At 45.4% G+C, this 22,610-nt stretch overlaps 4 protein-coding genes and 1 non-coding gene across 6 annotated transcripts; 4 read left to right on the forward strand and 1 right to left on the reverse strand.

Annotated features, from left to right (window-relative positions):
* Positions 1 to 70: 70 nt before the first annotated feature.
* On the reverse strand, positions 71 to 2,299 carry LOC136966423 (sodium/myo-inositol cotransporter-like). The gene is made up of 2 exons (XM_067260928.1): positions 404 to 2,299; positions 71 to 214 (listed from the first exon to the last, which is right to left on the reverse strand). Exons 1-2 carry the CDS (start codon positions 2,297 to 2,299, stop codon positions 71 to 73), a joined length of 2,040 nt encoding a protein of 679 aa, XP_067117029.1.
* Positions 2,300 to 4,617: 2,318 nt separating this feature from the next.
* Positions 4,618 to 11,366, forward strand: gucy1b2 (guanylate cyclase 1, soluble, beta 2). The gene is made up of 16 exons (XM_067260929.1): positions 4,618 to 4,635; positions 5,027 to 5,100; positions 5,216 to 5,310; positions 6,144 to 6,304; positions 6,449 to 6,548; positions 6,735 to 6,931; positions 7,178 to 7,292; positions 7,459 to 7,562; positions 7,647 to 7,863; positions 9,507 to 9,703; positions 9,917 to 10,040; positions 10,149 to 10,297; positions 10,375 to 10,521; positions 10,607 to 10,761; positions 10,851 to 11,038; positions 11,179 to 11,366. The coding sequence occupies exons 1-16, from the start codon at positions 4,618 to 4,620 to the stop codon at positions 11,364 to 11,366; spliced, it is 2,229 nt and encodes a 742-aa protein (XP_067117030.1).
* Positions 11,367 to 12,679: 1,313 nt separating this feature from the next.
* Positions 12,680 to 16,928, forward strand: ccdc14 (coiled-coil domain containing 14). Of its 2 annotated transcripts, XM_067260613.1 has the most exons (12): positions 12,680 to 12,730; positions 13,040 to 13,095; positions 13,231 to 13,300; positions 13,501 to 13,573; positions 13,820 to 13,948; positions 14,066 to 14,290; positions 14,369 to 15,004; positions 15,111 to 15,249; positions 15,454 to 15,536; positions 15,635 to 15,778; positions 15,877 to 15,982; positions 16,083 to 16,928. In XM_067260613.1, exons 1-12 carry the CDS (start codon positions 12,701 to 12,703, stop codon positions 16,759 to 16,761), a joined length of 2,370 nt encoding a protein of 789 aa, XP_067116714.1. In that variant the 5' UTR covers positions 12,680 to 12,700; the 3' UTR covers positions 16,762 to 16,928. The 2 variants fall into 2 exon arrangements, with proteins under 2 accessions (XP_067116714.1, XP_067116713.1); XM_067260612.1 differs by having other exon boundaries at positions 14,066 to 15,004.
* A 590-nt stretch (positions 16,929 to 17,518) lies between these two features.
* Positions 17,519 to 17,600, forward strand: trnas-cga (transfer RNA serine (anticodon CGA)). The gene has a single exon. It is a non-coding gene; the product is annotated as a tRNA-Ser (tRNA).
* Positions 17,601 to 17,882: 282 nt separating this feature from the next.
* On the forward strand, positions 17,883 to 19,832 carry LOC136965755 (SOSS complex subunit B2-like). Its single transcript, XM_067259954.1, has 6 exons — positions 17,883 to 18,020; positions 18,133 to 18,179; positions 18,265 to 18,356; positions 18,447 to 18,518; positions 18,595 to 18,679; positions 18,870 to 19,832. Exons 1-6 carry the CDS (start codon positions 17,924 to 17,926, stop codon positions 19,092 to 19,094), a joined length of 618 nt encoding a protein of 205 aa, XP_067116055.1. The 5' UTR covers positions 17,883 to 17,923; the 3' UTR covers positions 19,095 to 19,832.
* The last annotated feature ends 2,778 nt before the right edge of the window (positions 19,833 to 22,610 follow it).

Below are 22,610 nucleotides of genomic sequence, written 5' to 3' on the forward strand. Positions count from 1 at the left end.
TGTAAACCTACTTGCCAATAACCTTCTGATTCCGACGAGATAAAGAGTTAAAATGAAATGAACATCTTGTCTACACAGAGAAGTAGATGAACATGAAGACGCCCACAGAGATGATGAGCAGCATGGCCATGTTGAGGAGCAGCCTGCTCCTGGGGGTCTCCAGGAGCATGTCCTCCACCTGCCTCTTCTCCTGGGGGGGCTGTCTGCGCTGCTCCTGGCACCCACAGAACCACCCCAGGACCCGCCCCCACACGCTTCCTCCCCCCCCCCCTCTGCAACACTCCACCCTTCCACCCCTCTCCTTCACTCCTCCATCCCTCTCCTCCTCCACCCCTCCATTCCTCTCCTCCACCCCTCCATTTCTCTCCTCCTCCACCCCTCCACTCTTCTCCTCCTCCTCCACCCCTCCATCCCTCTCCTCCTCCACCCCTCCATTCCTCTCCTCCACCCCTCCATCCCTCTCCTGGCCCTCCCACCTTATCATTCCGGTGTGACCGTTACCGCTCTGACCCAAGAGTGTGGTGGTGGCGAGCGTGGCGTTGTGGTGTCCTGTGGATGACTCGCTGACGGGGCTCTTGTCCCCCCGGCTGCGAGGGCTGCTCCACCCCTCCTCAGGGCTGTCAGTGCTGGAGGAGGCGTGTCTGTGGCGCAGCCCCCAGAGGGTGGAGGTGCGTACCTGCTCCACGCTGGGGGGTGGGGAGCTCAGACTGACCACCACCGTCACCAGCCCTGACACCCAGAACAGAACCAGAGCCACGTACATGAAGTGGACCTTCATGAACGCTGGCCGCTGGTCCGGCTGGTCACAGAGAGGCTCTCGGTACACGAACGCCAGCGCCAGCCTCGTCACCCCCAGAACAAACCCCACCATGCCGCCCCAGAATGCACCTCTCTCGTTGCAGCGGCGCCAGAGGATTCCCAGGAGGAAGATGGCGGCGATGGGCGGGGTCAGGTAGTCGGACACTTCCTGGATGTAGTAGAACATCTGCCCCCGCTGCATCTCCACGACGACGGGTACCCAGGCGATGCTGATGACCACCATGACGACCACGCACACCCGGCCGACCATCATTAGCTCCCGCGACGACGCCCGCTCCCGCGCCATCTTGTAGATGTCCAGGGTGAAGATGGTGCTGGCAGAGTTGAAGATGGAGTCCAGGTCGCTCATCAGAGCTGCGATCATCACCGCCATCATGAGGCCACGAAGGCCCACGGGCATCACAGACATCACCAGGCGTGGGTAGGCCACATTGGTGCAGCCCGCCCTCGACCCACACACCTCCAGGCAGTGTTCAGGGCTGATGCACGCCAGCTGATCCACAAACAGGATCCGGGAGATCATCCCTGGGATGACCATGATGAACATGGGCAGGATCTTGAGGAAGCCAGCCATGATGGTGGAGCCTTTGGCGTGGACGATGTTCTTTGCGGCCAGAACCCTCTGCACGATGACCTGGTCTGCACACCAGTACCAGATGGAGGCTGGGGTCTGCCCCAGGATGAAGCCTGGCCAGGGCAGGTCCGGGTCCAGAGGCCCACGCAGCACCTTCAGAGACTGGGGTTTGGGGGTGATGTGGCAGGAGGAAGAGTACGTTAGGTTGCTAGGCGACGCCAGAAGTATGGCGGTGACGTTTGGCGTTGCTTGCATGTACTTGGTCCACACGCCCTCCAGCCCTCCCACCTTGTCCAGGCTGAGCACAGCCAGCCACAGAGCTCCTGAGATCATCAGGAAGGCCTGCAGCGTGTCTGTGTAGATGACAGCCGCCAGCCCGCCCGTGACGGTCATCAGGGCCGTGGTGGAGATGAGGAGGATGATGGACAGGTAGAGATCCCAGCCCAGAGACTCCTGGATGAAGAGCGCGCCGGAGTAGAGGTCTACAGAGAGCTTGGTGAAGATGTAGAGCAGCAGGGTGAGGGCGGCGAAGTAGACCTTCAGACGTCTCCCTCCGAAGCGCTTGGCCAGGTACTCAGGCATGGTGTACACACCAGAGTGGATGTAGACGGGGATGAACACCCAGCCCAGGACCTGGAGCAACAGCAGGGCGTTCAGCTCCCAGGCGGACACACCGAGACCACTGGCCGCTGCAGAACCGGCCAGGCCGATGAAATGCTCACTGCCGATGTTGCTGACGAACAGAGATGCACCGATCATCACCCAGTTCATTGAACGGCCAGCCAGGAAGTAACCGCTTACTGTGCTCCTATTGGCTCTCCACATGGCCAGGAACCCCACGGTGAGAACCAGGAGGAAGTACAGAACTACAACTAGTATGTCTACCGTGTCCATGCTGGCGTCCATCTTGAGACAGATCGGATTTCAGTCCCTTACCAAATCCTAATTTTCTTGACAACCTCCGACACTGCCGATTTAGTGTCTTCTTCAGCAGTTATCCCCCAAAGGTTTTTAGTTAGAAGTTGAAAGATTGTAGTCTTAGTTTGGTCTGTTGAAAACTCTAGGTGTTGGGAAGTCCAGGTTAGTGCCAACACATGCACACCGTGGAGGAAACAATCAGATGAAGATGACAGCTCAGCTGGGTGGGCAAGTCTGCAGACAGAACACACACACATCAAGGTAGATAAGAGACAAACCTGAAAGAAAATCTGATTATTTCATTGTGTGGATAATAGGGGTACAAAACCAAACAGCAAAAAAACTAATTGTTCCACACACAAACCACACACAAATATTATAGGAAAGTCAAAACTTCTGAGATTCCTCCGCGTACCACTAGAACGGTAAAGCCATAGTTTGAGAACCACTGATCTAAAATGATGGGAATCTACGCCGGATATACAGAAAATACACCGAAAATACAGAGAACACTGAAATTGTAATTTTTCTTTCCCGTAATGTGCTAAAACATTTACATTTAGTCATTTTGCAGACGCTCTTATCCAGAGCGACTTACAGTAAGTACAGGGACATTCCCCCCGAGGCAAGTAGGATGAAGTGCCTTGCCCAAGGACACAACGTCATTTGGCACGGCTGGGAATCGAACTGGCAACCTTCAGATTACTAGCCCGACTCCCTCACCGCTCAGCCACCTGACTCCCCATTCAAACCAGACCAGGAGGTTTGGGGGAGTCGCCACATCATCACCCTGGCAAATGGTTTAGGGTTTAACCGAGGACTCAGAATTTATAGCAATGTAAACATTCATTCTATTTTATTCATCACCAATCCCTGCTGCTCCACGTGCTCGGTACATATTTGTTGTTCTCGTGTTTATTGAAAGCTCCTTCTGAAAGTGCCGTTTATCCAACAACTGTTTAATTAAGCCAGACAAGTGGCACACTACATACACAACACACACACTACACACATATTTACTGGCAGTCCAATAATGTATCTAAATGCGTGTAGGTGATAATTATCTGGAATGGTACACTGCACAATTTTGGATGACAATGCCGAGGGCCGTTTTATAGAACAAATTAAAAACTAAATAATTTTCATCAGAAAGAAAGATGATTAATTACCCAGCTTTCATGGTGGAGACACTGCATGGACCACATGTAGGCTACTGTCGCCTGGAACTCCTGTACGTTCTGTGTGAAGATAAAGCGCGTAATAAAGGTCACTTACCATGATATGAACATCGTCAGCTTCATCGTTAAATAAAACGGTATTGCGGAGGCAGGTAGAGTTGCGAGTTGAGACAAACTGTTGAACTGTCCCGATTATATATTTCCTAGACTGTGTGATTGTATGACACACACCACCCCAAACCAACCACCTCGGTGACGGCGATGCACGAGCAGGACAGTTAAACATCAAGTTGTTGAGGAAATCATTACAGGGCTTATGTTTTTTACGGTGACGCATGTCTGTTAAGACACACGTAAAGCTATAGGTTTGAAGATTTGTGAGTAAATAATTGAGTGAACTATTTTAGTCGGTGATTCATTCGTAAAGGTTTGATAATTTCTTAGATCCTTCTCGTTGACAAGGCTATAAAAATTAGGTCGATTATTTGTTCATACTTGTTTCATACTTAGGCCTAATACCAATGATTCTCTATTTTATCAATCCTCTACTCTTGTCTTTCCCACTATTAGTTACAGTTAATAACCACATAACTTGAGAGGTGTTTTAGAGGGTGTGGATCCATACCAGTTGATTCTGTGTCCGTTATTTTAACTGCCGCTGAAGAGAAGGTTCGTGATTATCTTGAGATCACTAAGCTCTAGGAAACAACATTCTAAAGCATAATATCAAATACTGCCATTAAAGGTTAAATACTACTTTATAAAGTGAACTGGGTGATTGGGATGGTATTTTTTTCGACTGCCACTTGCTCTTCAGGAGGGATGGTTCATAGGTTTATAAGGTTAGTATAGGTTATTATGTGTATTTAGATGTTTATTATATATGTATGTGTGTATTGAATATTCTTTATTATTTTTTATATTAGGAGGTTTACTATATTGTAGCTTATCATAGATGTAATCTATGTTCTGTGTACTTAGTTCTTCTACTGTAGTTCTTGTCTATATGTGTATTGCTTTGAGCCAGAAGGGATTCCACTATAGCCTAAATAAAAATAAAGCACAACAATTTAATCAGAGCTACAATTCCTTAGACTTAATATAGAAAGAATAGCAACATTTTATGCCATGACTGATTCTGTCCATGTGGGGGCAGTCTTATTCCAAATGTGTTGGTGCGTGTCCGTGTGCAGGAGAGGAGGGAGAGAGAGCAGGATCGAACAGGAGATGTTGAGAGAGATAAATGGGTGAAGATCAGTAATAGAAGGAGCAACAGTAGCCTATTGTCTGGTTTACATTTGACATAAAACATTTGAACCAAGTGAAACTTAGAGACACGCAAGACTCCAGAGATGGTGAGTACTTCCCTACAGAGATCTAAACTTTCTCTGCTAACCTTTTGTTTATTAATTTACTTTGAGAGCTATTGGTGATATAGACTTAATGGCAACACATTGAGCTACGGATTCAGCTATTTCAATGGAAGTCATTCAATTGAACTGTAATTAGTTTTCCTGTTGTGAATTTGTGTTCACAGTATGGATTCATCAACACCTGTCTCAAATCTCTAGTCATTGAGAAATTTGGGGAAGAAACATGGGAGAAATTAAGGTCTGGTTTTGTTCAGCGCAATAGAAACGTAGTACCATTTATCACCTTTCACAGCTGAGGAAGTCTTGTTTTTGTAACTTGGCTTGAATTTTTAATAATCTCTCATTTTCAACAGTACTTTAGCCGAAGTTCAGGACACATTCATGACATACGAGGTTTACGATGACATTTTGACACTGCGTTTGGTGCAGGAGGCTTGTAAGATGCTCGGTAGGTGATGTTACATATGAAAACTCTTTGTAACATGATTGTGAATATGAAGATAATTTCGGAGGAGAGGGGAGATATTTCAGGGCAACTAACACGGTGCAAAACAAACCCTTTCACAGACAGTGTGTTGTTCTAAGTTGACAGCTGTTTCTGTCTTGGTTAGTCTCTGTGGACAAGCTGATAAGTGACCTTCAGAGAGGAGTGGGGGGCAGACAGGCAGACCAGGTGTTAACAATGTCCCCACTGAGTCCCCTGGTGTATTACCCACCCAGGTGACCAAGGTGTGACGCAGTCCCTGTGGGACTCCTGCAGCTTCCTGTCACCCAGGTTATCAAGAGGTGTCAGGATTGAAGTGATTTAATTATCTTGGGGAGCAGGACATCCACCTCCAGGGATCAGTGCAGCTTCTGAAGGTCTGGCAGTCTTAGTAGGAGGTACTTTATTGATCCTTGAAACTGTAGCATTACAGCAGTCCAGATGCAAGTTGCCAGGACAACACACAGAGCTGTACTGTAAAACAAAACAGTTGAACTCAGTGACACAGGTAACAGGTAATACTAGGGAATGCACAAAACAATTTATCACAGGACTACAGTAACCATGTGGGCACTACCACTGCTATACATGCTGCTAACATATCAACAATAACAATATAACAATAAAAAACCTGAAACTTGAAATATAGCATAGAAGTTGTTTTATGTATCCTCTTTGGCAGTCCAGAGTGTGTGTTGGTATTTGTAAGGAGTAACTTTAAATGGAACCTGCTCACCAGAGACGGATCCAGGAGCTCCCGGGTGATAATCTTGGTGCTTTTTGATGTCGTCCTCTAGATGTCTCCTCAGAGGTTGTGCTGAAGCTGTTCGGAGGGTACTTCTTCAGATTCTGTAAGATGGCAGGGTACGACGCCATGCTGCGTACGCTGGGAGGAACCCTGGTGGAGTTTATAGAGAACCTGGATGCGCTTCACAGCTACCTGGCCCTGTCTTACGAGGTCCTATCCTGCTGTCATGCACCCTGCTGCACATCTCCATGCACTTACTACAGAAAACGGATGAATTATGAAACAAATGTGAATCAAATGGATAGTTAGTGACAACATTGTTGACAACAGTGGTTAATGATGCTTTCTTCACAGGAGATGAATGCTCCTTCCTTCCGTGTGGAAAAGAGCGAAGATGGAAAGATGATTCTGCATTACTACTCAGACCGGAAAGGCCTGTATCATATAGTGCCAGGTAACCAACAGTTAAACAACATGTAGGGCTATTTGCTTTTAAAAACGATAAGAGAGTCTGATCTAAACATATTTATTGTCTTTGGGAGCTGAGTACAAAGTATTCAGGCTTCATGATTGTTCATCATTCCTTGTTCTGCTTACGATCAGCTGTATATGAAGAGTTTTTCTTGCCCTCTGTGCTCAGGCATTATTGAAGCGGTGGCCATGGACTTCTTTGACAGTGAAGTGAGCATGACCATCCTTAACCAGTCAGAAGAGGACGAACGCACAGGGAAGAAAGAGCATGTGGTCTTCCTGGTTTCTCAGAGACCCCTAAAGTCAAAAAATAATCCGCAACCAGAAAAGACCAGCAGAGACGAGGAGATTGTGCGAGACAAGGAGGTAAGGGTCGCTCTGGATAAGAGCGTCTGCTTAATGACTAAATGTAAGGGTCAAATGTCAAGATTTCACTGCTGATTTAAAAAACAACTCTTATTGCATCCCCTTCATAAAAACAAACAAAATTCAAATGTATCTGAAGACTGCAGAGCTAGGTTTATGTTGAACCCAAAGACAAAAAAACGACAGTATCGCTGTAATGATCCAGAGTTGTGCTTCTGGCTAACCTCTTGTCCGTTTGGCGAGCAGCAACAGGAAGACACTCTCAGGAAGATGAGAGAGAGGTGTGCCCACCTGCCCCTCTGCCCTGCCGGTAAGAAGGCTCCCTGGGACTTGGTCAGGAGCGTCGTCAGGTTTGGAAAAGGTTCCGTAAAACCCCATCATATGATAATGTATCTGGTCAAGTAATGTACAATATATTTTATATGATTTATCTCAACCCCATAGAGTTGTTTTTCTAAAGGCTTTGCAGAGTAGTTGGCAGAACCTTTTTCGGTGTTTATTGTCGCTGTCCATTCTTCGACCTAAAGGAAATCTCCTTCAGACGTTCACCCCAATCTACCCTAACAAGCTGTGGATGGACGAGAAGGCCTTCTGCAACTCCTTCCCTTTCCACATCGTCTTCGACAAAGATGTGAGAGTTACCAGTTTTGAGTGACTGATCACTTTATTTCAAAAACGGAAGTAGCAAAACTAACAAAGTCTTCCCCCTGTTCAGCTCAAGGTGAAGCAGACCGGAGTCAACATCCAGAAGTTCGTCCCTGGTCTTCAGACCATGGACATTCGCCTGGACGAGTACTTCAGCATCGTGCACCCCGAGGTGACCTTCAACATCGAGAGCATCAGAAAGTTCATCAACAGCCAGTTTGTTCTGAAGACGAAGCGCAACATGGTGCCTCAGACCGTTCAACACCACTCCACGCTGAAACTCAGAGGTAAATAAGATGGTCAGGTGGTCAACTTGTGGGTGCTGTGTGATAGGTCAGGCAGAGATGGAAACTTTATATGTACTTTATTAGATTAAGTAAACAACTTTTCACTTACACTTTGTAAAACCTTTTTGTCAAAACTTAGTTTAGAAAATCAACCAAAAAAAATCCTTTTGTTTTTTTTGTTTTTTCAAAAGATAACTTTTTCAAATCTTTTTCAAAAGATAACTTTTTCAAATCTTTTTCAAAAGATAACTTTTTCAAATCTTTTTCAAAAAAGTTTTCTGAAAATCTTTTTCAAAAAAGTTTTCTGAAAATCTTTTTCAAAAAAGTTTTCTGAAAATCTTTTTCAAAAAAGTTTTCTGAAAATCTTTTTCAAAAAAGTTTTCAGAAAATCTTTTTCAAAAAAGTTTTCAGAAAATCTTTTTCAAAAAAGTTTTCAGAAAATCTTTTTCAAAAAAGTTTTCTGAAAATCTTTTTCAAAAAAGTTTTCTGAAAATCTTTTTCAAAAGTTTTCTGAAAATCTTTTTCAAAAAAGTTTTCTGAAAATCTTTTTCAAAAAAGTTTTCTGAAAATCTTTTTCAAAAAAGTTTTGAAATAAGTTATCTTTTGAAAAAACAAAAAAAACAAAAGGATTTTCCAAACTAAGTTTTGACAAAAAGGTTTTAAGTGTAAGTGAAAAGTTGTTTACTTTTAGGTCACAACTTTTGGTCACAACTTTTAGGGAAAATATTTGTTCATCATTTGTAAAACCTTTTTGTCAAAACTTACTTTAGAAAATCCTTTTTTTTTCTTTTTCCAAAAAGCTTTCTGAAAATCTTTTTCCAAAAAGCTTTCTGAAAATCTTTTTCCAAAAAGCTTTCTGAAAATCTTTTTCCAAAAAGCTTTCTGAAAATCTTTTTCCAAAAAGCTTTCTGAAAATCTTTTTCCAAAAAGCTTTCTGAAAATCTTTTTCCAAAAAGCTTTCTGAAAATCTTTTTCCAAAAAGCTTTCTGAAAATCTTTTTCCAAAAAGCTTTCTGAAAATCTTTTTCAAAAAAAGCTTTCTGAAAATCTTTTTCAAAAAAAGCTTTCTGAAAATCTTTTTCAAAAAAAGCTTTCTGAAAATCTTTTTCAAAAAAAGCTTTCTGAAAATCTTTTTCAAAAAAAGCTTTCTGAAAATCTTTTTCAAAAAAAGCTTTCTGAAAATCTTTTTCAAAAAAAGCTTTCTGAAAATCTTTTTCAAAAAAAGCTTTCTGAAAATCTTTTTCAAAAAAAGCTTTCTGAAAATCTTTTTCAAAAAAAGCTTTCTGAAAATCTTTTTCAAAAAAAGCTTTCTGAAAATCTTTTTCAAAAAAGTTTTGAAAAAGTTATCTTTTGAAAAAAAAAAGAAAAAAAAAAGGATTTTCCAAACTAAGTTTTGACAAAAAGGTTTTACAAAGTGTAAGTGAAAAGTTGTTTACTTTTAGGTCACAACTGTTGGTCACAACTTTTAGGGAAAATATTTGTTCATCCTTTTAGAAGCTTTTTTTTGACTCACTTCTACTTGAGTGAAGGATGTGTGTACTTTTGCCATCTCTGAGGTGTACTCAGGACATAGACCAGAACAGGACATTTAGAATTGGGGAGTTAGATGATCAGTGACAGTCGTCCTCTTCCTGTTCCCACCAGGCCAGATGGTGTGGATGGAGGCCCTGGGCTGCATGGTGTACCTATGTTCCCCCAAGCTGCGCAGCCTGCAGGAGCTGGAGGAGAGAGGCCTTCACATCTCTGACATCGCCCAGCACGACACCACCCGTGACCTCATCCTGCTCAACCAGCAACGCCTGGCAGAGATGGAGCTGTCCAATCAGCTGGAGCGCAAGAAGGCAGATACAACTTCCCATGAGTCTGGAGAGAGTAGCTCTATATATCTGTAGAGTATGTGTATAGGACTGCCATTTTATCTTTAAAATGGAGTTGTGGTATCAAATGAATGTAAAAAAAATAATCTAATATACGGTTTGTGTGTGTCATGTCCATCTTTAAAATGGACGTGTGTTATGGGTTTGTGTGTATGTGTGGTGTGTGTAAAACACCAGGAGGAACTAAGGATCCTGTCCAGCCACCTGGAGGCAGAGAAGAAGAAAACTGAGACGCTGCTGTACGCCATGCTGCCGCGCCACGTAGCCAATCAGCTGAAGGAGGGGAAGAAGGTGGAGGCTGGTACGTTCGTCCTGCATGCTGTCACTTCCTCTACAAACAGGATGTTGTAAAGGGAAGTGTACTGTAGGTGGAGTTGACACCAGTAAACTGAATGCCTTTCCCCTGCAGGTGAGTTTGAGGTGTGCACCATTCTCTTCAGTGACGTTGTCACCTTCACTAACATCTGCGCAGCCTGCGAGCCCATCCAGATCGTCAACATGCTCAACTCCATGTACTCCAGGTTTGACCGACTCACCAGCGTCCACGATGTTTACAAGGTAACAGGAGATGAGAGGAGATCTCAGAGATCACCTCAGGTGGAGACTACTGACCTGTGTGTGTTCTCCATCTGCAGGTGGAGACTATTGGAGACGCCTACATGGTGGTGGGAGGGGTTCCCGTACCAACTGACAGCCACGCGGAGAGGGTCGCCAACTTCGCTCTGGGTATGCGTATTGCAGCCCGGGAAGTGACAAACCCTGTCACTGGCCAACCTATCCAGGTGCGTGTTGCTAATAACCGAATTAGCTTCGGTTTTCCTGCTCTTGTGAATGTAAAATACTGTACTGAACATGCAAATGTTTCAGATCAGGGTAGGGCTGCACACAGGGCCTGTGCTGGCTGGTGTGGTGGGGGAAAAGATGCCTCGCTTCTGCCTGTTTGGAGACACGGTCAACACTGCCTCCAGGATGGAGAGTCACGGAGTCCCTGACCACATACACCTCAGCCCCTTCACATACAAGTAAACTACATCTCTCTCTCTTCATCTATCTTTACTTCTCTCTCTCACACACACACACACTCACTGATGGCTCTGGTACTGGTCTGCAGGGCGCTAGAGAACAAGAGCTTTGAAATCATGTCAAGAGGAGAGATTGAGGTGAAAGGCAAAGGCCTGATGAACACCTACTTCCTGCTCCAGAACCTGCATGTGTCCGAGGACGGCATCATGGGCAGAGGGGAGGGGGAGCCCTGCATGTACAGGGACGACCCACCCACTCTGGAGGTCACCGCTAAAGGTCAGCCAACATGTCAGGGTTTTGTAGCGTCTGCTAAAAAGCGTCTGCAAAAAAAAAAAAAAGACTAAAATGTATAATGCTTCATGGTGTCGTTAAACCACTCACGGTTAAACCTCTGCTCCCGTTTCTTTTCCCGTTAGAGACAAACGGTCACATGAAGGAAGACATTTCGACGAATGACCACAGTCAGGACTCTGCAGTCCCGTCTACTGCTAGTGACCTCACCAACGAGGATGAGCCTTCGCTGGAGAGCAGCTGTCGTTGTGCAACACCCTTCCAGCATGGCCGACTCACTGACGTCAACTCTCGCTTCTGCAACCTGCTGTGAGAAGCTGCGGGAGGTCTGGAAGTTTCTGAACCTGACAGTTAACAAAATAAGTGTTTGATTATCCCTTTCTGAAATATATCATAGATCACATGTTGTTTTTTGGTGTGTAGATTTATGAAAGGTGGATATTTTGTGTAGATTGTGAAAAAATTAAAACACATGGGCAAAAAAGCATACTTTTTTAAGGTTTTACATCAACTGCAAAACTTAATGTATGTTGTACAATTCTTAAGATACAAGTAGGCTAGATCATGCTGTAAAAACAGCTGACATGTTTAACCCGTGGGTTACCTGGGAAGAAAGGGAAATGGCGCTCTGTCAAGTCAAGCTAGAGTGTTTACATCCACAAACATATGAGGTTGCCATGCAAACCGTGACTTTTTCACCATCTGGTTGAGACAAGTCACAAACAGACACCCAGCATGACTCGAGTGTGTGCATCCTTTAGATTGCCTTTTGCTTTTTGTCATCATTATTTGTCTGGGCGATATTATTATGCATCCCTCTGAAGAAAGTGCTTCACGTACAGCTGTGGAGACACGATTTGATCATCGATGCCGTTTTCTGCTCGTGGCCGTAAGATTCCCTCCACTTCCTGAAGTGTTGTTGAAGGCTGAAAAGAAAGCAAGATTGTTCTTATTAGTACAACTCTGTGCCTGTTTTTTGTTGTTGTTTTTTTCACATCTTTTTTCTTATGGAAGAAAATCAGTGACATCATGTTTTGAATTTTAAAAGGCATTGATAGCCTCGAAATTTTGGGATCTGAACGTTACTGTTCGGTATTTGGATCGGATTTGCTTTTTTTACATAAATTAATATTTCAATTTTAAAGAGATGAATTCAAAACCCAAAAATTCGGTGGTGCTTAAATTTCAACATTAAGTATTCAATGACTTTTAAGATTCAAAACATTATGTCACTAATTTGCTACCATTTAGTTTCACCAACATACAATAAAAAGGGCATAAAACGAAGGGCAACGGATCACACACATTTTATTCCGGGAAATTACTAACTCAAACCGCGAATCCAACTGGATTCATTTTAATCTCCATGGTGAATCAAAATTCAGCGTCCTCACGAACGTTAACAACAATTTTGAGTGACGTGAATTGTATTCAATAGGAAACGTTTCCGCTATGACATCAGTTTACTTAAGCCAATGATATCCGCCCCATTCCGAGAGTATTATTTTCATTGGACAACTCCTAGTTTACTGTTTGAAACCAACCCCCACCTTGAATTTTAAATATGACAACAGTATTACCTGTTTGCCCGACTGGTGCATTTGAGGAGCACATTAGTTCGGTGAATTTTGCTCAGGAGTACCTGTCATGACAAGACAAGGATCTACAAAATACAAGGTAGCCATTTCTGACTATTTATACCCCTTCTATGCACGTAGCTTAGCTGAGCTAAATTAGCCTCAATCCACTAAGTTTAGAGTAGTTCGTAATAGCACACTAGCCAAAGTAACATAGCACTAGTTAGCTAGGCTAGCTAGCCCGCAAATAAAATGTAAAAAATTGTGTTATGACACGGACAGGCACGTGAGCACCATAACATTTTCTCTTTGTTCCACGTACCAATAAAAAATAACTGCAACACAATCATAGGTGAGGGCATTCGCATGACAGTACAGTTGAAAGTTAAAATACCGTTTTGATTGACAGGTGGTCTCATCTGGGAGACTCACCGGATTAGGACGAGGCCAAGCAGCAAGGAAACGGTGAGCGACCGGGTGGTTTTTACCCCCTTCATAACCAGCTCCAACTTCACCTTGTTCATTCACACAGATCCTTTCCTCCGTCTGTATATAGTTGAGAAGCCGCGATGCTGTCCTAATGTTCTCCTTGCTTTGCAGAGTAATTGGGAGAACTTTGCGCTCTGCAGAGCCAGCCTACTCGCTTTATTCCACTGACTCAGAAGAGCCGGTAAGGTTTGGCGAACAGTCAATAAATTATGTGAAATTTGCCACAATCGTATTCAGAATGATTTCATTAACGATCGCTGTTAGCCAAAGTGGCGAACAGGGAGGACCTGCAACCTCATGATCTGCTGTCAAGTACCACTAAGCTATACCTATCTAGAATTATTCTATTTTTACTCAACCTCTATGTATTTTATTTTGCAGGTCGCCACCATTCACAAGGGGCTTGATCGATGTGCTGCCCTTCTTGATGGTATCCTGCAGGCAGAGACAACAGGTACACACACACGTACACACACACACACGTACACACACACACGTACACACACAGGTACACACACACAGGGCACTCACACCCATGAACTGAATCTTGTAGGAATTACTGCTGTCTCAGACCTGGGATGATTAAAACACATTCCAGCATTTAACTAGTATTTTTTGCCTGCGTAACCACTAGGAAGGACCTGCACAATGAAAATGTGTTCTGGCAGCTCATGTGTGTTCTTGTGTCTGTGTTTTACAGAAGCGAACACCAGCTCTGCCTGTGTAAGGAAGGCAGGTGTGGGCCCGGTCAGCAGACCTCTGAGCACTCTGGGCAAGCAGCGAGGGGATACAGAGAGGAGGAAACTCACAAAGAAAGTTAAAAAGCCTGGTGCGGAAATGGGAGTGAATCTTGTAGATTGTTCCTGTGTGTGTGTTGTGTTTCTCTGTGTGTGTTGTTTCTGTGTGTTGTGTTTCTGTGTGCACTAATTAAAGACTGCCTCTGTAGTTCCAGCTCCGGTGCAGAAAACAATTTTATCGTCTCAGGTGAATCCTGGGGAGAAAAACAACGATCCAATCAGATCGTGGAGACCAGGCACCAGGTTTAACCGTCGCCTCACCACCTCCACACCCACCTTCAGCCCAGAGAGGGTCCCCTCCGATGGGACTGGGACCAGGGTGAACAGGCCTCCCTCAGCACCACCAGGCCAGCACAGAGACCCCATCCACAAAGGTACACCGGTCCTCAATGCAGTGTTGTCGGCCTGCAGGGATGTACCTGCCATGTGTCTCACCTCTGCCTCGTCCACAGCCCCCTCTCTCTGTTGGGCGCAGCCTTGCTGCGTGTCTGAGGTCGGGCCTCCGGCGGCTCCCGGGGGCGTTAGGTTGGGAGGTGGTCCGTGTCTCGGTGCTCCCTGTCTGGGAAGGCCAACCCAGTCTCCTCCCACATCCTCCTGTGGCTCTGAAGTCGGAAAATCCTGTTATTTGGAGAGTGTCTCATGTCCTCATTCCCAGTCCAAGCCTCATGTTCAACCTGTACCCAGCTCTGGAGATCTCGCCCCCCTGGCAGCCCTCTCCCAGTCCCAGCACCCCCCTCACCCTGGGTCCCGCTGGGCCCATAGAGAGGGTGCTGCTGGTGCTCCTCCAGGCAGAACAGAGGAAGAGGAGGGTGAAGACATTGTTCCCACGAGAGACACCAGCGCACAGACCAGCTTAGAAAACCCCACCCCTGCGGCCTACACTATTGCAAACTTATGTGTGACGTGTACAAAACCACACTCCCGCCTGGGGTCAGGGCCTGCACAGTCAGCAGAGACACCCCCTGGACCCCCACACCCCCCACACCCCCTGCTGAGCTCTGAGGCCTGCAGTCCAGAGAAGGCTGCTCGGAAGGTGATGACTGTGCAGTATCTACTTGGGGAACTGAAGGCTCTGCTCGCTGGCCAAGGTAGTCAGTCAAATAAATAAATAAACAAACAGTGATGTCATATCCTAGGAAATTGAGTAAGTTAACAGTAGTTGACGTTTGAACTTCCCCTCCCCTCCGGGTCTAGACGGCGTGGCGGAGCGCTTGCTGTCTGATCTGGAGGAGACGGTCTCTCTTCTTCCTGTCATGGTCGGCAGCTCCAACGTGCAGGCGGAGATCGCTATGGTTCTGCAGCCTCTACGCAACGAGAACGCTCAGCTTCGCAGGTGAGGGCGACTCTGGACTCCGGATCTGTCAGCCAGCCAGCCAGCCTCTCCTTGTATCCACAGTGTCGTGTAGGTGGGGTTTGATCCTGGACCTCTTGATCTGCAGTCAAATGCTCTAACCACTGAGCTGTACCTGTCCCCCAACCACCCAGTCTATCACATAGATGAGAGATGATGTGTGTTACTGTGTGTCTGCCTGCTCAGGCGTCTGAGGATACTGAACCACCAGCTGCAGGAGAGAGAGAGGGCAGAGAGGGAGGCCAGGTCGCTGCTGTGTGACTCTGAGAGTAAGGCTGCATGTTTCTCAGCTCCCGTGATATGGATGTACATTCCTTTCCTCCCCCAGGAAGTGTGTGTGTGATCTGATTGGTGTTCCTCCTCCTAGTGATGACCCTGCAAGGGGAACTGAGTGACGCTCAGGCTCGTATCCAGGAGCTTCACGGTGACAACGCTCAGCTACGGCAAGCCCTGCAGGACACACAGAGCCAGCTCCAGAAAAGCAAATCTAAGAACGATTGCATCAGCAAAGGTAGCTAACGGTTCTCGTAATTCTGAAAGGGAAACTTGGTTCTGCACAGATTTGCAAATCAAACTACAAATGGAGTTGACTGGCGTGTGTTTGTGTAGAGGAGCATGCCCGTGGGCTGGGGGAGTGTCGGAGGGAGAACGCTGCTCTGGGTCTCGTTGCCCAGCAGAAGCAGGCAGAGGTTGAGCGACTACAGCAGCTCCTCAGGTGTGCTTTGATTCAGAAACTCGCCTTCACCCACTAATGAAGGTAACGAATCAAAATTAACTTTCTCGCCATCATCCCCTTAATTTCTTCTTTCCCTCAGAGATGCGCAGGGTCCTGTGTTGGAGCCTCCAGCCATGAACACCACGCCCCCGTCCCAGCCAGGCCTCACCAGGCGGGCGCTGGACCAGCACCAGGACCAGCAGGTGTCTGCAGGGCACGGCTCGGACGCTGTCAGCATCTACCTCAAGTCCCTGGGTCAGAAGGGACCCGGTTCTCCACCCTGCAAAGGGCCCAGACAGTCAGCAGATCAGGATTTGAGTATGTGTGTGTCTGTGGACCAGAGCAGCAGGAGAGAGGGAGAGGATGGGAAGACAAAGCTTGCCCAGACGGAGGATGTGAGGTCGGCATTTCCTGTAGCGATGTCACAGAAAGGGGGAGGAGCTCCGGCAGAAGCTTTTACAACGGGTCATCGAAGTCTCGATGGACTCCTGAAGGCATTCAACCAATCGAAAGAACTCCCCTCTCGCCTCAACCAATCCAATGTTCTCTTTCCTGGTGGCCTTGTGTTGTTCCCAGTGTTTCAGCAGGGCCTGGGGACGGGGGCGGCTTCAGAGCTTGAGTCCTCCCTCTTATCCAGCGACGTCCGGTCGGATTCCAGTGCGCTGTCGAGCTCGACCTTTGACACACGCGATGAGCAGGAGTTCCGGGATGGGCTGGCTGCCTTGGACGCCAGCATCGCTAGCCTGCAGAAAACCATCCAGCTGGATTTGAAGAAATGATACACACACTCTCGTACATTCAAACTCACACTCGTACACACGGGGCATTTAGACTCACTTGCACGCACACACACTCTTACTTGATCAATTATGCATCTTTGATAGCTTACTGGTCTTGCACACATTCATTACCTCATGCAGCAATCGCACTTGTGCCTTATGTTTTTAAAATCTGTGTTTTAAATAAAATAATGTTATTTTTGCCAAGGGTTTGTTGATGGCATGAAGGTGACTGTTTCCCCAGTGAACTTTTATTCATGTCGTCGTGAACGAGGCCAACGATGAGAGCTGCAGCTAAACAGGGACAACATGCTAAGTTAAGTTTTTTTCAAACATGGTAACACGGAGTGTCATACCAACGTACGTCATGTTGTTACAACATGGCGTTGTTACATGTGCTACAATGTTTACATATGGAGTGTCGGTTGGATAACACATATTTGCCAACTTTGGCAATATTTTATACAACTTTGGCAAAACATTGGATAGGACGACGTATCTCGAGGATATAATCCAACCAAGCAATTTGTGGTGTGGCTGCTACAAGCATCCAACTCGTATCGCTAGCAAATTCAGCTATGCTAGCTGGCTATCTAGCCAGCTCAGCTGACTGAATTTATTTTGAAACCCTAAACTAAATATGAAGGATATAAAATGGGACGATATTAAGTAATGAATCCTTCATCTTCCAGTTTAATCAATTCAATCAATTTAATCAATGCTTTTTAAAGTACTTTGGAGTGGTATCTAGTACTCAGTCACGGTGGCCGAGAGGTTAAGGCGTTGGACTCGAAATCCAATGGGGTTTCCCCGCACAGGTTCGAATCCTGTTCGTGACGATGTTTTTTCTTGAGGAGTTATGACGTTGGACTCAAAATCCAAATGGGTTTCCTCGCAAAGGTTCGAATCCTGTTCGTGACGATGTTTTTTCTTAGAAAGACACGCTTTTATATGTTTACTGTAGGTGCAAAACCTAGCTAACTACTTTCATACTCAACCCGATAAAACGATGAGGCTCTTTTACAAGTTGAAGTGACAATTTGTATTACGGTGCCTTGTGTCAAAATGTCCATCTTCAGTTTGATAACAGCTGAAGTTGGTTGATGTGCTAATTGGATAGGCTACGTCTTTAATTGTCTAGTTGGCTATAGTCTCCCAAACCATGACTGGACTTCTACCGCACGAGAGCCTGTTCTTGATTAAAGATATTAAACCAGGACTGAAAAATATAAATACAATCTTTATTGTGTTGGAAATTGGTAAGTGATGCACAGTAAGTTTGCATGTTAGGCTAAGTGCTAGGCTACTTAATTCGTGATAATGGAGCTTACATTGTGTCATCTCGCACCTTGTCACTCACTTCTCCTCCAGGAAGGGTGTCAAAAACAAAAGATGGCCACGAGGTTCGCTCCTGTAAGGTGAGACATCTTCTCCTCACTATGCATAACTTAAGACAATTATTATTAAAACTTTCATACCTACTTTGTCTTTCTTGGCCATGAGGTGGCGGATAAGACCGGGTGTGTATCTATGTCGGTATGGGATGCCGTGGGAGGACTCATCCAGCCGGGAGATGTACTGCGACTCACACGCGGGTATGCACAAGCATCGGTTTGCTCTGTTCGTTAACGGTCAGGCTTAAGGAACAGCAGTGGATTTGACCAAACACGCATGACTGGCTGCAGGTATGCGGCGCTGTGGCAAGGTTGCCTGACTGTCTACACGGGTCGGGGTGGAGATCTGCAGAAAATCGGAGAGTAAGACCAACGCATCACAATAATCAGGCCAACCAACATTTCTTAATATCAGTTTAGTGATTGAGTGTTGTCGTAGGTTTTGCATGATCTTCTCAGAGGTGCCAAACTTCAGTGAACCCAATCGGGAGGTTATGGCGCATATTCACCAACTCAACAGACCCGTAAGACCAACGCGCAAATACCAATAGGCCTATTAATATGTATTCATACTCATAATCATATGTCCCCCGTGTACATCCTTATAACAGTAGAGGGACTAAGCGCACATGCTGCTCGGTTAATATTTAGCATTTTCTCTTAACGTCCCTCCATTTCATGTCTCCCACGCTCATCTTCTATATCTCTCTCCAGAACAGAGTGGAATCTGTCACAAATACACCTGTCAATCAAAACTTCACCTCTGCCCCCGCCCTGACATACTCGTCCAATGGAAGCTCGCCGCTGTCCCGGGACCTGTCATATGGAGAGTCAGGAGTTACCGGGCATGGCCAAGGGAGCCCCGGCTCTTCTCCCAAGAATGCAGTTGGTGTTCGTAATGCAAGAGACCCTCGCCGGGCACTAAAAAGAAAGAGGTGAAAGTAGTGTCACTATGCCAAACTGATAGGCCGATGTTATCTTGATGTTCTTTTGTGCTTTACCGTTTGTGAACACTAGATGGCGTCCGTGTACAACTCGGAATTGTTTTTTGTTTTTTTCTCGTGTAAAATAGTTTGAAGGGCTGTGAGTGAAGTGACGATAAAGTTGGCCAAAGAGGTGTCATAGCACTTACTAATTAAACCGCATCCAAAGGAACATCTTCACTCATTTTCACGTTACTGTGTCCCATCTCTACATTCTCTGTTCAATGTAGGACATCATTTGTTGACTGCAGCGACACTGAGACCAAGAAAAAAAATCCTATTGGACACAAAGTAGGCTATATTGTGTCGTATGACTTTAAATCTACAATTGCGTAGCACAACTAAATTTAAGCAAACCAAAGGACTGTGACTCCCGGTTAATCTGACAACCTGTTTTATATGATTCATGAATATTCCCATGGTATTAACTCCGAGTTTACTGGACCATTATTGCATGTGAAAGGAGTTACCCAGGGATGGAGCTTATTGGATTTGAAACTAATATCACATCAAAGGCTATCTGGGGGTACTTTCCATAGCGGCAGTGAACTCGCTAATGATGTGTGGAGATTAGGCCTCCAGCCTGGTGGTCTGAGGTTTTACTTTTCACCCACATTGAAATTCTTTTAATTCTTTGCTAATTTATTGTCAATAAAAAGACAGACGTAATTAATCCCGATGATTACAAATGCAATAAAGGTTCATACTTTTACAATTATTGTATGAATTGACTTAAATCTGTAACTGCAGGCCTGCCTTGTGGTACGCCTTATTGCTTGGAGGAGGAACAGCTAATCAAACGTTTCTACGTCTAAGTTTTAGTGTGATTATCAAAGGTAGAACAAGAACCAATAATAATTGACCTAAGTGATTGTAGGCAACAGGTGATTAATACCACATTTAACGTCTTCATCTGTGGTCATGCTCCACCGCTGTCCTATCTTACACACAATGGGCAATAAAAAGCCACCTTTTACAGTCAAGTAAATGATCTTGGCTTTCCTCTTAGCCTCAGGGTTTAATCATGAAACACAGTGCTGCTGAAGTTAGAACTGTGAGTTGACTGAGTAAATGTTACTGGAAGACAAACCTCTCAGAGAGCTGCCAGTCAACAGTGTGTTCTTTGTACACAGTTGACAGCTAGCGGTGGTGTGTTCTAGTCTGTGGTAATGGCTAAGGGACTGCCTGATAGCTGCTGGTTTCCATTACTCTGCTGGTCTGAATGGTATGTCCGGTTTGAGGTTTTACAGGCAGCCAAACACCAGGGGGAGAACAAGGCCGGCCTCGCCAGGGGGAAAACGAGGCTGGCCTCGCTAGGGGGAGGGGGAGGCTGGCCTCTCCCACAGTTGAACCCCTTTCCTGGGACGGGAAAGTGCGGCCACCCTGCCCAGGCGACGTTCTGGACGTTTACAGACACAAGATGAGAAAGGGTGGACGTGTTGATTTAGAGCATTGAGGGAGGTGGAGAGGGAGGGAGAGAGAGCTGTCTGTTGGGAGGGAGGAAGAGGGGGAGGGAGAGAGGGAGAGCTGTATGTTGGGAGGGAGGAAGAGGGGGAGGGGTGTGTGTGGGACAGTGAAGAGGATGTGAGCAAAGAGGAGGATGAGAGAATGGTTGAAGGGGGGAAGAAGGTTTGAGAGGTTGTGGTAGATACAGAGTAGGAAGGAAAAGGAGGGAGGAGAGGAATGGTCAGAGCATGGTGCCAAGGTGCTTTCAGGTTCAAGATTTGTGTCTTTTAAAACCATTTGTGAAATACTTTTGAAAGAATCTCTACCCCCTTTGTTAAACCCAAATAACAAATAATCTCATTGTAGCCCAGTTCCCGGAAAATCTCAAGTTTACTGTCAGGTTTGATCCATCTCCTTCTCACAGCCTCGTCCCTTACAAGACAGAGACGTTGGTAATGAAATGCTATATCTACAGCAAATGAATAAGAAGCCTATAGAATGTACTCAGTTTCCATTACTGCATCGCATAAAAGACCAAAAGAGATTTTCTCTCATGGTGCTGGCTCTTGGACAAGCATGCAAGAAAACAGCTTTCCCTTCGGAGTTAGTCATTAGATTCCTGCTCTTCTCAGCCTACACAGCCCCCCTCAGTGCAAACTCTCATGGGAGCGACCCGTGTGTATAACAACGCATTGATGCATTTCCTTCCACTGGAAACTGATTGAGCCAGACGGATGTGCGGGCTGCTGCACGTAGTAGCTAATTCAAACACAAGCGGCACGGAGAACGACCGTTTCGATTGACTCATATATTATCAGTTTAATCAGTCGAACTTTCCAAGCGGTGAAATTCTGCTAGAGTGACTGGTTCGGCGGCTATTTTTAGGTGTGTTTTGCGTTCTTGTGTGTGGTCGGTCAGTGACAGAGGGCCCCGAGGCTGTGGTCTCACGGGCCTCCAGTCAGCGGAAACGGCACATCCCGTAGAGTCAGAGTTTTCCACTGTTCTGGGGACAATGGGAGGGCCTCAGAAGGGGTCTTCCTGACTGGGCTATCTTAAGCCCTTTGTATGAAAACACAGGCCCACCTAGCATGGCCACTCACCCATGACAGGATACAAACAATTTAAATATGTTATAGAAAGACGATGTACTGATTTGTATCACACCTAAAATACTAACATCACACCTGATAGTGGATGAGTTTGACATTTTTAAAAGGTGGTTGACATCCTTTAAAAGCCTGTAGGCACTTCTTAATATTCAACCACTTAATGAAGAAATACAGCAAATTAGACATTTATTAGACACGTATTTGGTATAAAACATAACATTCACAGACTGGAAAGAGCCCTTTGTTTATACACAATTATGTTCCCTGTCATAGTTAAGAACTATGCTCACTCACTCAACTATGTTTTGTAATGATCCTGTACTTAAGTTATTGCAAACATTCGGTTCTTTTGAGCTTTAAGTTGTATGAGTTATACGTTTAATGGAAAACCTTGACAGTCTTTCATACATACAATTTTTACATAATGTATTAATGTTATCCGATTCAATGTGACTGTTGGTGTTACAGAGCATGTTTCAGAAACATTCTGACTTCTCCATTCCAGGCCATCTTTCTTCCTCCACCCTGCCATGTGTGGTGAGCAGAGCTTTGCCCAGACATATGTTTTTGTTTAGCTTTGTGAATAAATAGAAAAGTTGTAGGGCAGAAAAATCACTGGATCATTTCACTTCATTTAACTTTCAGCCTTTTTAAACTGCTTGAAACATTCATTTATCATCAAAGGGAAGTCAATCGGCTGGTGATGTTGCACACAAATGCAGTCACAGTCTGTGTCTCTGGCCTGAAGATTAAGGAAACGCACAGAGAAGCAGGCGAGAGGAGGTGTTGAAGCAGCTTGTCCTCTGCTCTTAGAGAGGTGGGAGTGAAATGGTGAGTCTAGAGAGAGGAGGAGGAACTACTCAAACTTTCCCTACTGAGCTCTGTATGTTTGTCTCACAAGATCTTTAGTGTCTGCC

The sequence above is a fragment of the Osmerus mordax genome, chromosome 22, assembly GCF_038355195.1.
Source record: "Osmerus mordax isolate fOsmMor3 chromosome 22, fOsmMor3.pri, whole genome shotgun sequence".
NCBI classification, from domain to species: domain Eukaryota; kingdom Metazoa; phylum Chordata; class Actinopteri; order Osmeriformes; family Osmeridae; genus Osmerus; species Osmerus mordax.

Excerpts from the sequence above, each read along its gene's own strand:
- LOC136966423 (XM_067260928.1), bottom strand. The coding sequence starts at position 2,299 with ATGGACGCCAGCATGGACACGGTAGACATACTAGTTGTAGTTCTGTAC. Across the intron at positions 215-403 it reads AGGAGGAGAGGGATGGAGGG|GAGCAGCGCAGACAGCCCCC; the intron begins GTGGAGGAGGAG and ends TGTGGGTGCCAG.
- gucy1b2 (XM_067260929.1), top strand. Across the intron at positions 7,293-7,458 it reads CGTCGTCAGGTTTGGAAAAG|GAAATCTCCTTCAGACGTTC; the intron begins GTTCCGTAAAAC and ends TTCGACCTAAAG. Across the intron at positions 10,522-10,606 it reads TCACTGGCCAACCTATCCAG|ATCAGGGTAGGGCTGCACAC; the intron begins GTGCGTGTTGCT and ends CAAATGTTTCAG.
- ccdc14 (XM_067260612.1), top strand. The coding sequence starts at position 12,701 with ATGACAAGACAAGGATCTACAAAATACAAG. Across the intron at positions 13,574-13,819 it reads CCTGCAGGCAGAGACAACAG|AAGCGAACACCAGCTCTGCC; the intron begins GTACACACACAC and ends TGTGTTTTACAG. Across the intron at positions 15,779-15,876 it reads GAACGATTGCATCAGCAAAG|AGGAGCATGCCCGTGGGCTG; the intron begins GTAGCTAACGGT and ends GTGTTTGTGTAG.
- LOC136965755 (XM_067259954.1), top strand. The coding sequence starts at position 17,924 with ATGACTGGACTTCTACCGCACGAGAGCCTGTTCTTGATTAAAGATATT. Across the intron at positions 18,021-18,132 it reads CTTTATTGTGTTGGAAATTG|GAAGGGTGTCAAAAACAAAA; the intron begins GTAAGTGATGCA and ends CTTCTCCTCCAG. Across the intron at positions 18,519-18,594 it reads GATCTGCAGAAAATCGGAGA|GTTTTGCATGATCTTCTCAG; the intron begins GTAAGACCAACG and ends GTGTTGTCGTAG.